Source organism: Falco biarmicus, chromosome Z, assembly GCF_023638135.1.
Source record: "Falco biarmicus isolate bFalBia1 chromosome Z, bFalBia1.pri, whole genome shotgun sequence".
Lineage (NCBI taxonomy): Eukaryota > Metazoa > Chordata > Aves > Falconiformes > Falconidae > Falco > Falco biarmicus.
In genome coordinates this window covers 31,816,485-31,831,831 of record NC_079311.1, presented here as the reverse complement: position 1 = coordinate 31,831,831, position 15,347 = coordinate 31,816,485, and the positions used below count along the sequence as shown (strand labels likewise).

The 15,347-nt window shown below is 41.6% G+C and overlaps 1 protein-coding gene across 1 annotated transcript; it reads right to left on the bottom strand.

The window, feature by feature from the left end:
* Positions 1-1,651: 1,651 nt before the first annotated feature.
* On the bottom strand, positions 1,652-12,734 carry CHRNA6 (cholinergic receptor nicotinic alpha 6 subunit). Its single transcript, XM_056325581.1, has 6 exons — positions 12,372-12,734; positions 9,844-9,983; positions 7,957-8,001; positions 6,747-6,856; positions 5,641-6,628; positions 1,652-2,835 (listed from the first exon to the last, which is right to left on the bottom strand). Exons 1-6 carry the CDS (start codon positions 12,685-12,687, stop codon positions 2,713-2,715), a joined length of 1,722 nt encoding a protein of 573 aa, XP_056181556.1. The 5' UTR covers positions 12,688-12,734; the 3' UTR covers positions 1,652-2,712.
* Between the last annotated feature and the right edge of the window lie 2,613 nt (positions 12,735-15,347).

The window sequence follows — 15,347 nt, the reverse complement described above, 5'->3', positions numbered from 1 at the left end:
AAATGCCAGATTTTCTTGCTATTTCAGTTAGAACATTTGCCAACAAGAGCTGGGGCAAGAGAAAATGTCACCGTGGTTTAAATTCTTTCTGCAGCTTTCTCTAAGGTGAGATGCTTATCGTGTCCTGTCCCCCTACACCCTATCTAATCAGCCGACTACTTTCATAATGCTGACAGGAGTATGCCAGGATCCCAGTCTTGAATGTGCTAAACACAGCTGAAAATGGCAAAACAAGGATCCAGAAGTTATTGGGTGGGAGAAAGGAAGGGGAAATACTACACTTGGAAAGAGACAGAACATGACTTTGTAAATCTTACTTTCTTAGGATACCAGGCTGATGAGCTAAACTGTCCAGACCCTATTTTTGAGGTCCAGAGGCAAGACAGAGAGATGTGTGTTGCTGTAAATGACAGCTGTACAATTGTGAATGTTTTGACAAAAAGTCAGGGATTTTGCCAAAGTCAGCTTACTGGCTGTGGGGTAGTAGCTGTCATGCCTAAACCACCAATGCAGTACATCTTCAGCTGCACTATTTTCATTGTGTGGTCACGAACTGAAAACAGCAAATGCTGGCAATCAGATGTCTTTCCTGTAGAAATGAAACTTTTGAGTTCAGAATGCAGCTCTCCTCTTCAAATTCCCCTTCTTTCCCTGCCCCTCCTTCCTGATTAAAGAGCCAGCATAGCAAATGTCATTCCGTAGCACCTCTGAACACATTTGTACAGCAGGGAGTTTTTAACAAAATACAAATCCTTTGAGGAGGTATATCCCAGAAGTGATATTTAATTGACAGGCTGACAAAACAAACCATGCTTGTTCATACATCTGTCTGTCAGTTGCTGCATAATTATGCAACATTCATGCGGACTACAGAAAATACAGTTTTTTTCTAGAAAATCATGACTTTACATATTTCAGCTACTGGATTAAGACAGTTATATTCTTGTCATTCCATCTTTATCTCTGACATACACATTTATTCAGTTCTATTTTCTTTATTATGGAGCATCAAAAAAGAGCAAAAGGCCAGTCAGGGACTTCAGAAACAGGGACTCATATTTTCCAGGGATTGGTGATGTTCAAAGCAGACACTGAAAACACTGCACTGACACTGTACAGTTAAATTTAGAGCCTCCGGTGAGAGAAAAGAAGTTTTTACTCTTGAAACCATTGGCTTTAATTGAAATGGTGCCTTTTAGGGAAGAATCCTTCACCACAAAACCAGCAGGAATCTAAACAGACAAGGGACCATAGGGTAAACTGTCCACGTCGTATAGAAACCACATCAGGTACACATCTACAGAGTGTTTCAGGATTAAGTGCACTAGGACTGGGCACTGATTATATAGCAGCAGCCTCAGCCCTGAAGGAAGTGTCCCTACAGGTACAGGTCTGCACACACAGCCCTGATCTATGAGGAGCCAGCAAACAGAAACCACTGCAGAGCTGTTCAGACCAAGGTGCCCAGCTTTGCATGGGATTCATGATAGCCAGCCTTCTTCTGCTGGTCTTGGGTTTTAAAAACATGGGAAAACTCAGATCAATCAAATGTTGTCAAGCCAATTCTGTCTGTGATGAGTACCTACTCAGGGACAAAACCTTCCCCGCTGGGCTTATGTCTCAGCCCGAGAAAGCAAGAGTTTTAACAGGGACCGCTGTTAACCTGACAAAAGACACGCAACTTGGAAATTCTACTGGAGCTCACCAAACTCTTCATACTCAGTATCAGGAAGTAAAGAGGACTTTAGTCACATGCAAAGTTAAATGGCAGATGAACTAGTTTTTAAAGGTCTTAGAAGCATGGTAGGTTTCAAATGTGGATGCCTTGCATGGTAACCAAAAATACTTCAGGTCTTTTTCATAGTGCATCCAGGTTATTCCTCTCTGGTGACTCTAGGATGCTTCAAATACTGTCAGCAAGGCTACATGCAGTGCAAAATATTGCCAGTTTGTCTTCAGCTATGATTAAGTGCTTAAGACCTGTCTGACTTCAAACATAAATGTAAATGCTTTGTTGATCTGGGACCCTCATTTGTGTACATATATTGCAGAAGATGGGGACCCCTTATTTTAGATTGTATTGAAAATGTCACAGGTCAAGGGATTGGTTTAATTGTACTTTTATTTTGATTATTGGCTGTCCTGATACAAAAACACAATGAAGAGCATTGATTCAGTCAGTAGGACTGTGGTATCTCATCTAAGCACCATACCAAACGCTAACTGTTGTACAAGGAGAGAAATAGAGGAAATGTAAATTAATTCAAAGCTGAGGAAAAGTTATGATCAGGAAAGAAAGATGAAGCCAGGTAGAGTCCTCTTTGGGCAATGCACTCAAAAGTGCCTGAACTGTCCTAGTATCTCCCTGTACTGAAACCAAGGGAAAAGCTCAATAACTTCAATCTGCTCCTATGATCCTCAGTGTGATTGTTATTGCAGATCTCACTGAGTAAAGACAGACAGGCACTCTAAAAATCCCAGGCATTCTGCTGTAGAAAGACCACACACTCATTTCCCATTTTCAGTCCTCTTCTCATTCTGTTTTGGGTCGTTTGCTTTCCCAGAGGACCTTTCCCTCTCTTTTCCCTTTCCTCTGTGGTTGGGTGCTGAGGAGGTGATGAGCAGAGAGGTTATGCAAGCAGAGGGAAACATAGGGGACAGCTCCGAACCAAAACCGAAACAACAGAAGTGGATAAAAAGCCGTGGATCAAGTTATGTATCTGCTATTAGCGGCTGGATAAAGAGCCCTGCAGTCCCAAATGCACAAAGAATTATAAATACCCATAGAAATACTCTGTCTATTACCATAGCTACGTATTTCCAATCATCTTCCACCTGCAAGAGAAAAAAAAAAGGAAAAGGATAAACTATATGTGATGTAACATGAAATTGCAAGCTGACATTATGCAGCAGAAATGTCCCTTATGCTTTTGAGTGTGAGGAGAAACATACAGTCAGGAATGCTGCTTGTCATGCTTATACTGGTTGCAGTTTTCAAGCATTTTTAAAGGGGCCTGATTTTCTACCACTTTTGGCTGAGAACATTTAACACTGTCTTAGTCTGCTGAATTTTTCTAAATATTCAAGTAAGCTACGGCTGTGATGCTGACATTAACAAATAGGACCTGATTACGACGTGGGTGCAGAGTGGGGTGGTTTAACAGGAGGTAGAATTGCCATAGCTGCACATCCCTAGACGTTGTCTAAGGATTTGGCCTGACAGCCCACACAAGAGGCAGTTTTCTGTTCTGGCCTGGCTTGTCACACTGTCACTCCAGTCAAGCCCCACTTATTCAGCAAACTGGAGAGCTGGACACATGGACTATAGCAAAGCGAGGGTCCTGACTGAGCAAACCACAGCGCTATGTGCTAAGCAGGCCAGAACGGATTTTGTACATCTGAGAGATATACCTTAGAATCACATGCAGTGAAGTTGCTGTCCTTTAAACTGTACCTACATACAGGGACCACCGCATCAGAAGAACATTCACTCATATAAAACTAGTGACTGGTTAAGAGCTCTCTATTGTGGGATCTTCTACTTGTTTTCACAGTTTATTGATGTTTCCCTGCAAGAGGCTGCTGTTGCGCTTCTTGTGGAACAAAACACAGCAAGAACTCCAGCTGTTGTAAATGTAGCCACAGTTTTTAAGGGACTTTTATTTATACAGAACTAGTACATGATATCACCCATATAGTTTTTCAAGTCTGGCTGAAGCAGAAGCAGCCTGCAGAATCAGTTTCTCAGTGCTTGCCTGAGAACAACTCCCTTTTTTTCCCCAAAGAGAGGGTTTTTCTCAAATGAAAAATCCTGCTTCCTAGTATGTTTTGAAAGGTAAGGTACAGAGCTGCTGATGCACTCACCAGACTAAGAATACAATTTCATGCGGCAGGAGAGATTTGAAAAATGCAAATCAGCAAAACTGGCAATGGAAGACTTATCATGAGCTGTATAATCAAAGTGGCATGTTATTCAGATTGCTTCACACAAAGCCTCTTCCTTTTTGGAGTACATCAGAGAAATCAGCTAATACAGTACATGGATATGTTTTATGCACCTGGTGTGGCACTAAGAGCAGGGCTAAGATGTTGGGGTCAACCAAAACATTAAAGCTATAGGTACTAAGCAAGGCTTAACTCAATTGCCATCCTACTCTCTGCTGATAGACTTCTGTCCTTTGCTTTGGGCTGGCATGTATTACCCACACAGCCTATAAATTCAATCACCAGGCCTTAACTGTAGCCTTTTATTCAGAACATTATGGACTTTGTTTTCAGACGAAATTTCTTCTGCGGGACATAAAAAAGGGGCAAAAAAGTAATTTTGGGGTTGCACAGAAGATGCATGAATTTGTGCTGATTTCAACAAAATATTCTGATATAAAGAATACCTCTCAACATTTCCCTCACAAGATACTGTGTTTTTCAATATAAACACAGCAGCAGTATTTAATTTTGAAATGGATTTTGCCATCATAAAGCATCTAAAAAACTTCAAAACCAAAAGCCAACATTTCAAAACAGATCAAAAATAAATGTTTCATTAGGTTCTAAACACTTTTTAAAAACATCTCGAGATGTCAGAGAATTCCTATTCCTTGTGAGTCCTGGGTGTGTGGGATGTCAGATAATCTTTCTTGGAGCTGCTTTTAGTTGCTTGTGTTTACATCTGAGAAAGTGGTCCCAGAACTCTCTAAATTCCAACATGCATTATTTTCTATGACAGTAATCCCAGCTAGGATGAAAGATTCATAACCTCACACAAGAAAATCCATTAATTCAAATGCCAAGTCTCATTTTTAGACCTCTCTCTTGCCTTCTTTAAAAGTCTTTATTAATATCTGTTGTCTATTTTTATTCAGCTGTCTTCCCCAAAACAACTTTTATTTCCACTTATGTTTTTTTTTATGGCTGAAAATACTGTATTGCTAAAGTCACAGTTAGTCAAATCACTGTAAAAATATCAAAAAGCCAGACTGAAACTAAGTACAGACAACAGCATTCTGAAAGGAGTATCTTTACCAGATTTATCACTGGCTGAGAATAGCTCTTTTCCAGATCAAGTAGTGTGCTGCTAGACAAGCCCTGCTCTTTAAAAAGCAGTTCCCAGATTGGCTTGTTCCATTACTAACCCAGAAAAGCACCCTGCCTGGCAAACAGCATGCTCAGTATTGAGATGTCACTGCTTACCAGGGCGGAGAATTTGGTGAGCAGTGGAAGAGGGTTCCTTCTGAGGATCTACAGAAGTTGGGTTGGAAGAGACCTTGAAAGGTCCCATCTACTCTATTCCCTGCCCTATGGCAGGATCAGCTCTGCCTGATCAAAGTTCACTCCTCATGGCTGCAACAGGCTGATACTTTTCCTTTGAAGGGTGAGCCTCATGTCTAATCCAGAACTCTCTTGCTGCTTAAATTATCCAGTGGGGATAGAGGAAGAACAGGTGAGATCACTTTTCCTGTTCCATCCCCAATGGATGATTTACCTCCTCCCTTTCTGTAGGAAACCTGGATGTATTCATAGGTCTCAAAATTCTCTTCTCTAGACCCAACAACTCGGCTTCCTCTGGGCTGCCCTCCCAGATCATGTTTTCTCTTGCTGGAAGTGTGACCCCATGCCCAGCTGGGTAGTTACCTCTCTTACCTCTTTGGTTTCGTTTTGAGACCTCATGTTTTCTGCGATGAACTGAACGCTGCTAATCACGTCCTTCACTTCTGGGGAGTACTCCATGTGCTCTGCCACCCATTTCAGTGACTGATGGCTCAGTCGTTTTCTTTTGGCAGTAGTGAGTTCAGTTGCCTTGTCACAGTGACTGCATTGCTGCTCCTTGTGTATTTTGGCATCTTTGTGTTTGCTCTGCTTTGACTTGCCTGATGTATTAGCTGATCCTTTCTTGTTTTTCCTGGAGATGTTTTTTTTCTGCTGTTCTAGTGGTCTCTGCATCAACAGGACTTTAGGAAGTAGGCTAAGAAAGATGGTTTTAACCCATTTGGGCATTGTGTGTGTGGTTGGAGTCCTGTAATGTATATTCAGGACAAACACCGTGATGACAATTGACAGAGTCACGAATATCATAGTGAAAAGTAAATATTCACCTACAAGAGGAATTACTAAGGAGGTGGATGGGATTGTTTCTGTGATCACCAGTAAAAATACAGTCAAAGAAAGGAGCACAGAGATGCAAAGGGTCACTTTCTCACCACAGTCAGATGGCAGGTAAAAAACTAACACGGTCAGGAATGAGATGAAGAGACAAGGAATGATCAGGTTTATGGTGTAAAACATGGGCAGCCTTCGAATATAAAAGGAATATGTTATGTCAGTGTAAATCTCTTCACAGCAGTTATATTTGATGTCATGTTTGTAGCCAGAAGCATCAACTATTTCCCATTCACTGTTTTCCCAAAAGTCATTCATATCTACTTTGGATCCAATGATCAGAAGGTCAATTTTGGCTTTGTCATAGGTCCATGAGCCAAATTTCAGTGAACAGTTCTGATGATCAAATGGAAAAAAGGTAATATCCATAGGACAGGAGCTTTTAAAAATAGCTGGTGGTGTCCAGGTAATCATTCCATCATAGCGAAGGTGGGCTTTGGTCTTGCCTTCAACTTGAAAATCTCCCACAGCACTAGAAAGACAAATGAGGCAAAGAAAAGAAAATTACCATGAAAGTAAAATGTCTTTCATGGACACTGCAAGAGGATGCTTTTGAGAGAAAGGGTAAAATGGAAAAGTGTTCATCATACTTATTATACAAGACAATATCTGGTTTCCAAATTTTGTCTGCTGGTACCCGAACAAATTCAATGCCATCGTATTCTCTGGGATCCCATTGCAATTTGTAGTCATTCCAGATCTGAAAGAAGAATGGACAAGGATTTTAAAACCTTGTATTATCAGCAAATACCTGCTTTTCTGATCTTCCTAGGAGTAAAATGACAGGCTATGATAAAGGCTGAAAGTGTAGCACATGCAGAAGGGTACAACGGTGCAAAAGACAACAAGGCCATGTCCTGGAGAAACACTGGACTATATGAATGTTGCTCACTTTGATTTGCTACTCCCTCCTCTGTGAGAGGATTGGATGCCAATTGTTATCCACTGCTGACATGCTGAGATGTCTCCTCTGTCTTGCTACATCAGTATAGAGCCTTACTTGTGCCAGCTTACCTCCCCACTGCAGAGAGGACATACAGGCCTTGCTGCTGCTGTCATGAGAGTGCATCCTGCAGGTTAAAGAAGGCCAGCACCACAGCAGACCAGCACCGTAATGAGAGAGCACACTAACAAGCAGTTGCTGCCAGGGGACATTATTGGTTCCACAGGGACAGCAAATTTCCAAGTCAGGGGCAGTGAGGGATGCCGAGCAGCTCTCTTGTGTTGCTGTCCAGTGTCCTATCGTGGGACCATGCTCCATGCCCTCACAGCCTACCCCAAAGCTCCTGGTCATACGTACAGTGTCTTTTACAGAAAACTTTGTGGGACAGCAATCAATGCCTGAACAAAACTGGTTTTGGTGGAAACTGGCGTGTTTTCTCATCAGCTTAGGTTCTCTAAGGATCTTTGCCTATGTATAAATGCTAAAACCTTAAGGAAAAATGGAAGCATGTTCCTTTTGCTAATAAATGTTGGCATCTTCAATATGGAGATGACCTAGGACTGCATATTTTGTCACACTTAATGGGTACATCCAGCTAGGTTTACCAGATAAACAAATGATCATGAAATTGAGGGAGAATATACCAAACAGGAAAGATGGGAGATGTAACCTCATGGAGATCAGAATAAAGAAATTACTTTTTCAAATGGGGCTTTGGTTAATGGAGCTTCTCCTTTTTCACACCTTTAAAATCCTTGTTACAAAACAAGCCTTATTGTATAGATGTAGTTTACAAGGTAAGACACATTTCATCTTATCAACGAGAAATGCATGGGAAATGCACTGCAGTCACTTACGTGTCTTAGCCACAAATTTGTTTCCATAATCTGATTGACTTCATCCTAGAAAGAAACACAGGCATGCACATCTTCACTCCATACATCAGTTACAGCATCCTAAGATGGCCACAAGCTTACTTGATAAAACTGGAAACTAGAATTCCACATTAACTGATACCAGATTTTTCCTGGCTATTTTCAGAGGGCTTACGTATTGTGCAGTGTCACATGCAGCTCAACTGAAACATTTTTAAAGCTCTACTGAAAAATTATGCCCCACAAATACCAGACATACAAAGAGCTGCACTGTTTTGCTGGGGGCCTGCCTGCGGACCTGGAGGGCACAAAACTTATAATTGCTCTGACAAGTACCAGAGGGATAAGGTTCTGCTGGTTGTTCTGTGTTTTGTTGGGTTCAGTGTTTAAAAAACTCTGTTTACACAGTACTGCAGTGGTTAAGATTCAAGGAAAAAGGCATCTGTACCACAGTGCTCCTGCATCTCTATGCAAACCTTTAGAGCAGATGCACTCAACCAGCACCAGATTAGCTCAGTGTTGTCCTTCTTTCTAGAGTCAAATTATTGCTATTGCAACTCAGCGATGAATCAGGAAGGTGCTGCAAGAGACACAAAAATAAAATATTGCATCTTGTTCTAATGAGCCTTCAGCCTAAAAGTATTCAGAATGACTCATATTACATGTATTTATGAATGCAGGCTGGCATTCACAATGAAAACATCTGCAAGATTATTGCTTTGGGTAGTTCTTAGTTTTTAAGCATGTGGACTCAAAAAATCTAAGATATTTACAAGCCAAAGGTAGAAAATGCTGATGGATCTTCAACATTGCATACTGAAGATTAAGCACAAAGATAATTTTAAAAGCCTGCAGGGTTCCTGTCTCTGGGGTAAACTAAGTTCTTGTAAAAATCATGACTATTTTATAAGAAAATCCAACTGATTTACTTACAACGTTCCTTTTTTCCTCCAGAGACAGCACTAGGAGCCAGGGGCTACAATGTGAGACAGAACTGCTGAAACCTGCCAAGCTATGTGCAACATGGAAAGAAAATATTTTGACAAAGGAACTCTTCTAACGGGTGACATCTACCTTCACCAGGAGGAAAGAAAACACTTTGTCAAAGGAAACCCAGCAGGTGACACCTGCCTTCACCTTGAGGACTTCCAATGCCTTCACTTATACTCTCAGGTAACTCAGTTCCCTGGTTGCTGTTGAATGTCGCTCTTCACTGTCTGCCGTATCTCAGAATCAAAACTCTGTCTCTGGTCTGTGGATGATTTGCTTCACAGAGCAGACTTCAGCAAGGATTAAGGTCAGGTTTTACTTCTTCCACAGTCCCTCTCCCCTGCCCTGCCTGTCTACCAGTTCAGACACGCTCACCCTTGTATACAGCGCACCCCAGAACACACAACATTCATCCCCAGCTCCATGCTTTAAAACATCACATTTTATTTTGAAACAGACTGAAAAACCATGCATCTCTCAGGACCACTGGGAAATGACACTGGCCCCACAAAAGAACTAGGCCATGTGCCACACGATGTGGGCACAGCCAGGTGTCTCTGGAATGGGCTAGCCCTATGGAGAGTGGACATTTGGTACTGCTGCTCTGGGTGCCAGAGGCTGCTGCCTGGAGCAAAGGTGTTTGGCACTGCAGAGTAAGCAAATGAATCTGTGTAGCTCGAACCACTCATTTGAGTACTTGGAGCAACTCGGCTGACAGAATGAACAGCAAAGGTATCGGCACGTACACGTATGCACACATGACAATGTCAGCGATGAGGTTTGCAGGTGCAACCATCACAATTACATCTGCTGCATTAGCAATTTGCATGTGTTTGTAGCCATCCCCAAATCTCAGCAGTATTCTGTAACGAGTCTTACCACATTTGTAAGCTGAGTAATGGCCACTTCAAAATACACTGTGACAGGATCAGACACATTTTCCACTGGCCTGATGAACTGGTTGTACTGGGAGAAGAGTTTGTGAAATAACCGTTCCTCTGATTCGCAAGCTGTGGTACCTGTGTTGGCAAAGACAAAGAACTGCTATGTCAGAGGTAAGGAAAAGGGAAAAAGGGTGCTGGATAACATACTAGTCCATGCTGTATTTCTGGATCCTGTTCTTGTGACCATGTATCAAGACACAGGAGCACAGGGAGAAGAGGGCTACCAGTAGGCTGTCTGTTGAAGGCATTTTCCTTCAACATGAACAATTCCTTCAAATGAAGGACATTGCCCACTGCTCCCTGTATCCTCAAAGTGTAAGGTGAATGGCCTGAATGGAAACGTGTCCTAGGCTGGATCCAGCCTATGGGCCTCCATTTGGCCCACCCTGATATCAGACCCAGGCAGAGTAGGTGGTGTGAAGCAGAAACCAAAGAAATGTGGTGGATTTAATCTTTGGGAGTTTTTATAGTAAAACTGAGAGCTCATGAAAAGCATAGCTACTTAGAAATTAAGAGCTTGAGGCTGCAACTACTGGATCAAAATCTGTCAGGGACTCTGATTAGGTGATTATAATGACTCCTCCTAGCCTTAAAAACTATGACTACATTTTATCCTCATGCTTTCTATTTCAGCTCTTTAGATGGCACAATTTTTGTTCTAAAGGAAGTTCATTTATTAAGTTCTATGAGAAAAAAAATGTGAAAATACTAAAATAGCTTATAAAATAGCATGCATCTTCGTAATACAGAGCCGCTCTTTGGGAAAAAGGAGATCATAGCTGTAATCCCCAGTCAGTGCAGGACAGAGTGTATGGCTTAGTGAGAATAAGGTATACAACAGGCACTGAGCTGCCTCACTGCAAAGTCAAGAAGAATGCTTTTAATCTTTTACATACAGACAAAATTTGAAATAGTTATTTTCACTGTGCTAAGGGCTACAGCCTTAGATTTCAAAACAAAAGATTAAATTGTGTAGACTGACAACATCAGCTCAGAAAAACAATTTTCTTTAATAACTTTGCTATTTCAATGCACTACTATAATTCAGCACTTAAATTTAAAATACTTCGTATAGCAGAGATTTAGAATATGCTCCTTGTATTGAGCACAGCTGCATTATCAAAGCTACATGATGACACCAAAGATATTACTGATACAAATGAGGAAAAAATAGTTTTTCAGATACATGATCAGAAGTCCCAGACTGTGCTAGAACACATCAGGAAAGCAATCATAGGAAGCATTTATGACTGCAAATGTTAAACGTAGAAGGGGTTTGTCTATGGCAGGGTGGTCTATGGCACAGCACAGGATATAAATTTGCAATTTACAATTCCTTCAGTGAAAACAAGGGTCTGTGGTTGCACAGATGTCCTACAGGGAGATGCTTAGTCTCAGCATACTGCACTGTTTTCATGCTTACGTTTTCCTTCCCCTGCATTTGAAAAAAAATGACACCTCTGTCTCTAAGATGATACAAAGCATGCTCATATTCAGAGGATTATCACAATTAAAAACTGAAATGGTTGCTGGTGACTTACATGTATGGAAAGAAAATTCCAGTAAAACTTCCATGACCTGGTGTTTTGTTTCATCCTTTTAGCACCATCCAGAGAAGACACATGAATGTCTGTAAAGTTTGGATGTTTCCATATCATGTATTTTGCCATTAAAAAAGGAAATTGTAATTTCATTTTTGGATTTTCCTCATCATTATCCATCACACTGTGACTAGAAGTACCCTACTATGGGAACATGAGTTTCTTACCAAAGTCTCATGACTGAAGCTGGTGAGTCTAAAATCATGTTTAATTTGAAAATTTCCTACTGGCTTCTTAAGAGATATATGCTTTAAAATAAAGTAACAGAAACAGACAAGTATTTAGGCCTTTCATTTTTATATCTCGGTTACAGATACTCAGCCCATTGGTGCTGATTTCAGACAATGCCTTATGCCTTACTAACACAAGCAGTATGTGTCATAAATGTCTTGGTCCTCAGCAGAAGTGAGACTAAAAAAAGATGTAGTGTCTTAAAAGCAAAAATTCTGCTGAACCTCAGTGAGACTTGTGGATGGAAATCACTTCAGCATATTTAACCATAGATCACAAACAACAGTGAACAAATATCAAGTTCTCACTTTTGAAGGTGTGAGTACGGAACATGCATATCTTCAGCCTGCATTATTTAAGCTATTGCAAAATTCAAGCACAAATGAAATTACTAGAACTCCTATGTAATTTTCATTCTTTGCTAGAAACAGTTTCTGTTATCAAACAAAAATGAAGAGTTTTATGTGTGCAAACTAGTATTGCTTTAGCTCTCTTAAAATACTGTTCAAATGTTACAGATTTCAGGTTAGAAATAGCTGGTAGAAGCTTTACATTGAATTCACTCCAGGAAAACAGAAGCAGAAACAATGACTAGAGAATATTTTAGAGACTAGTATCAAAGAAAGCCTACCTTTAATCAAGGATGTGAACACGAATACCCATACACAGAAAGCAGGGTAACACCAACATTGCCACCCCTCAGGATGCATTGCTAGCAGCAGAATAGAGCTTCCTTTTGACAAGAGAGGTTTGGGGAAAGAAACAGAAGGCAAGAAGACATACAAGCCCCCTGGATGGTAAGTAGGCGGTACAAAGGTGGATTTCAGTTTTGCATTTGCAGCAAACTCTGGAGTCTGCTGAGCAGAGCACAGCCTTGCAGATTTGATTCCACTATCACCAGGCGAGGATTGCTCATGCTGTGCGGAGAGAAGGGAGTTGGGCAGCATCCTAGTTGGGCAGCATCTTGCCTCTGGGGGAATGTATGAGTGCAGGAGAGAGAAGGGAGGCAAGACACACAGGGTGGCCAGCATGGCGTAGAGCTGGGGGAGGAATTCCCTCCGCCCTCCACCCACTGATTAAATAACACACATACAAAAGCAGCTGCATTAGCTATTGCCTGATGCTCACCTGAGTGAGTCTGTCAGAATGTGCAGAGATGAAACAACTTCAGTTTCTAGGCTAAAGACTAATTCTGCAGCAGGAGAAATGGATGCTGTATAGTTTTAACACTTCTACCAGAAACCATCCAGACCCTGAAATAAGCGCAGCATCATGTGATAGACATGCTTGACAGTATTCTGAGTGAATAAAACTAAGGCAAGTATATTTATTATTGCCATCTGACAGGAACAGCTAAGCATGCTAAGTTCTTCCCTGACAGGCAAGTCAGCCCACAACATCAATTTTTCTATCTTTTTTTTTTTTTTTTTTTTTTGGGGGTGTGTGTGTGCAGTGATTCCTGTGTCAGTATCCTGCTAGGGTGGAAATGGAGCAGTTGAATAAGGGAAAAACATCAGGTGCTGTTACAGAAGTACCTAATAGGCTGAGTTCACTGGGACAGAATGTTACTCTTAATCACAGAAGTTAAAAAAACAGAGATCATGATCCTGTAGAGACTAATGTGTGTTCACTACTCAAGCATTCAGTAAGCATGTCCTTGCAATAGGAATGCCTGAAAAGAATCTGTAGGCAAAGGGTCTGAAAAACTCAGGACTTTGTTTAACTGCAGAAGGGAGGAAGGCACCACAGGTTACGTGGTGCAGTCCAGTCTCATGGAAAGCAGCTTGGACAGGGCATCTCCTTTATGTGTGCTTAATCCAGCATGAACCAGTCTGAGTGACTGGATGAATGACTTGACCAAAACGGAAATGCTGCTGATTTCCAGGCAGTTTCATTGTTGTGTGAGTGTGGAGAAAAAAGAAAAGCCATAAACAGGAAAAGGATGCCCTTAATACTGCAGAGCACAGAGGCAATGTTGCAGCTCAGCATAAGAAAATGATTTTTTTTCTACAGAAGTTGTTAAAATACGGATAGAAGGAAAGAGGTCTGCCTGGAAGAAAGAGACTTAGGAATGGTTTGCCTGCATAGAGAAGATACCCGAAGTGGACAAAGTTGCCCATAGCAAATTTTGGTGGGTGAAAAGGCAGTCTTGGAGGATTACTAACAGCAACCCTACTCCAGAGCTCCCTGGTTTCAGGGAGCCTTGAGCAAAGAGATGAGAAACAAAAAAAATCAAACCACAAGGGTGTCTGGGGGGCTGGGAGTAATCTTGTACTTTCAAAAGCAACAGCAAACTAAACATGGTTGTAAGTAGAGACCACAAGGCATGGCTATGAGACTATGAGGCATAACTATGAGCTGAAGTTATAAATTCTCCTTTCAAATTATTTGAAGATGAAAATGTGGGTTTCAGCATAATGATTTTTCTTGTAAATTTCCATTTTCCCAACATTTTTCAAGGAAAAAAAGTAAAAACCAAAAAACATTTTGCCTTGTGTCTGGTTTTCGCAAGTCGCAATGTTTATTAGAATGATGTTAACAGTTCAGGTCCATAACCTTCCAGTTCCCTCACTTTATCCAATGAAGCTCATACTTCCTTCTTGGATTTATGCTGCTCATGGTGCACTGTGGCTAATAGAATTATGCAGCTGTGCAGTATCACAGGATGCCTGTGGCTGGCTGTAGTCATGGCATATGCACTCTTGTTAAAGTCCAGTGCTTGTAGAAAGATGACATATGGTAACATAGTCAGATGCAATTTGAAAACAAACTGACCCTAAATTAAAATGTTTTGACATTTCCAAACTCTTTGTCCTTCCAAAAGACTGACAGGCCAGGGAACTGGGTGTGAGAAGTTAACATACCTGCGAATGCATACCTGGGTTAAACTGAAGGGTCTTCAGAGGTGAGGGTAATGAGTGTATTTTCCCTCTGGAGAGAAAGATCAATGGCAGGCCAGCTGGCAAGGTGATCCCTACTGCTACACGAGGTAAAGAGCTGCTCTTTTATGGGGAGGAAGAGACTGGGGAAGCAGGCCGAGTTAGGAGGCAATACCAATCACTCAGTGAGCAGATGGCAGGAGGGATTGTGCCACACTTGCCCTGCTGTTAGGACCCTGCTGGAGTGGGTGCTGCCTTTGGGAAAGGTTGAAGAAGAAGGCAGAGTTCAAACTGGGCTATGACAAGCAGCTACTGAGGCATCCAGATGGAGAGTCCAGAGAGAAAAGCTGAGGTACTGCCTCAGCGACAAGGAAGCCAGCTGGAAGTGGAGCAAAAAGTTTGTGCATCATTGCCTAATTGAATCTAACATGAACTGGCCAAGGGAGGTGTCAACATGCCAGGCTCAAACAGCAAGCACATACTGACAGGCTTTCACTCTTACTTTGCCCTCCATGTGTAAAAGAGGCTGATTTAGTCTCTTCACATGTGCTTTTACTCTCTAAGAACATACTGACTCAGAGAAAAATCTCTGGCCTCCTTTCTTCAGGTGGGGTGCCTCAGGCACAAGAGGGAAAGCAGCTTGCAGGGATGCACAAAATCTGCCCAGTATAAAGGTTTCCAGCACATGGATGCACTTCACCACTGGAGCTTGACTTTGTAAAAGTTGC

Coding starts and splice junctions, on each gene's coding strand:
- CHRNA6 (XM_056325581.1), bottom strand. CDS start 12,687: ATGCTGCCCAACTCCCTTCTCTCCGCACAGCATGAGCAATCCTCGCCT. Junction 9,984..12,371: donor GTTCACATCCTTGATTAAAG/GTAGGCTTTCTT, acceptor TTGCCAACACAG/GTACCACAGCTTGCGAATCA. Junction 8,002..9,843: donor TTACTCAGCTTACAAATGTG/GTAAGACTCGTT, acceptor GTTTCTTTCTAG/GATGAAGTCAATCAGATTAT.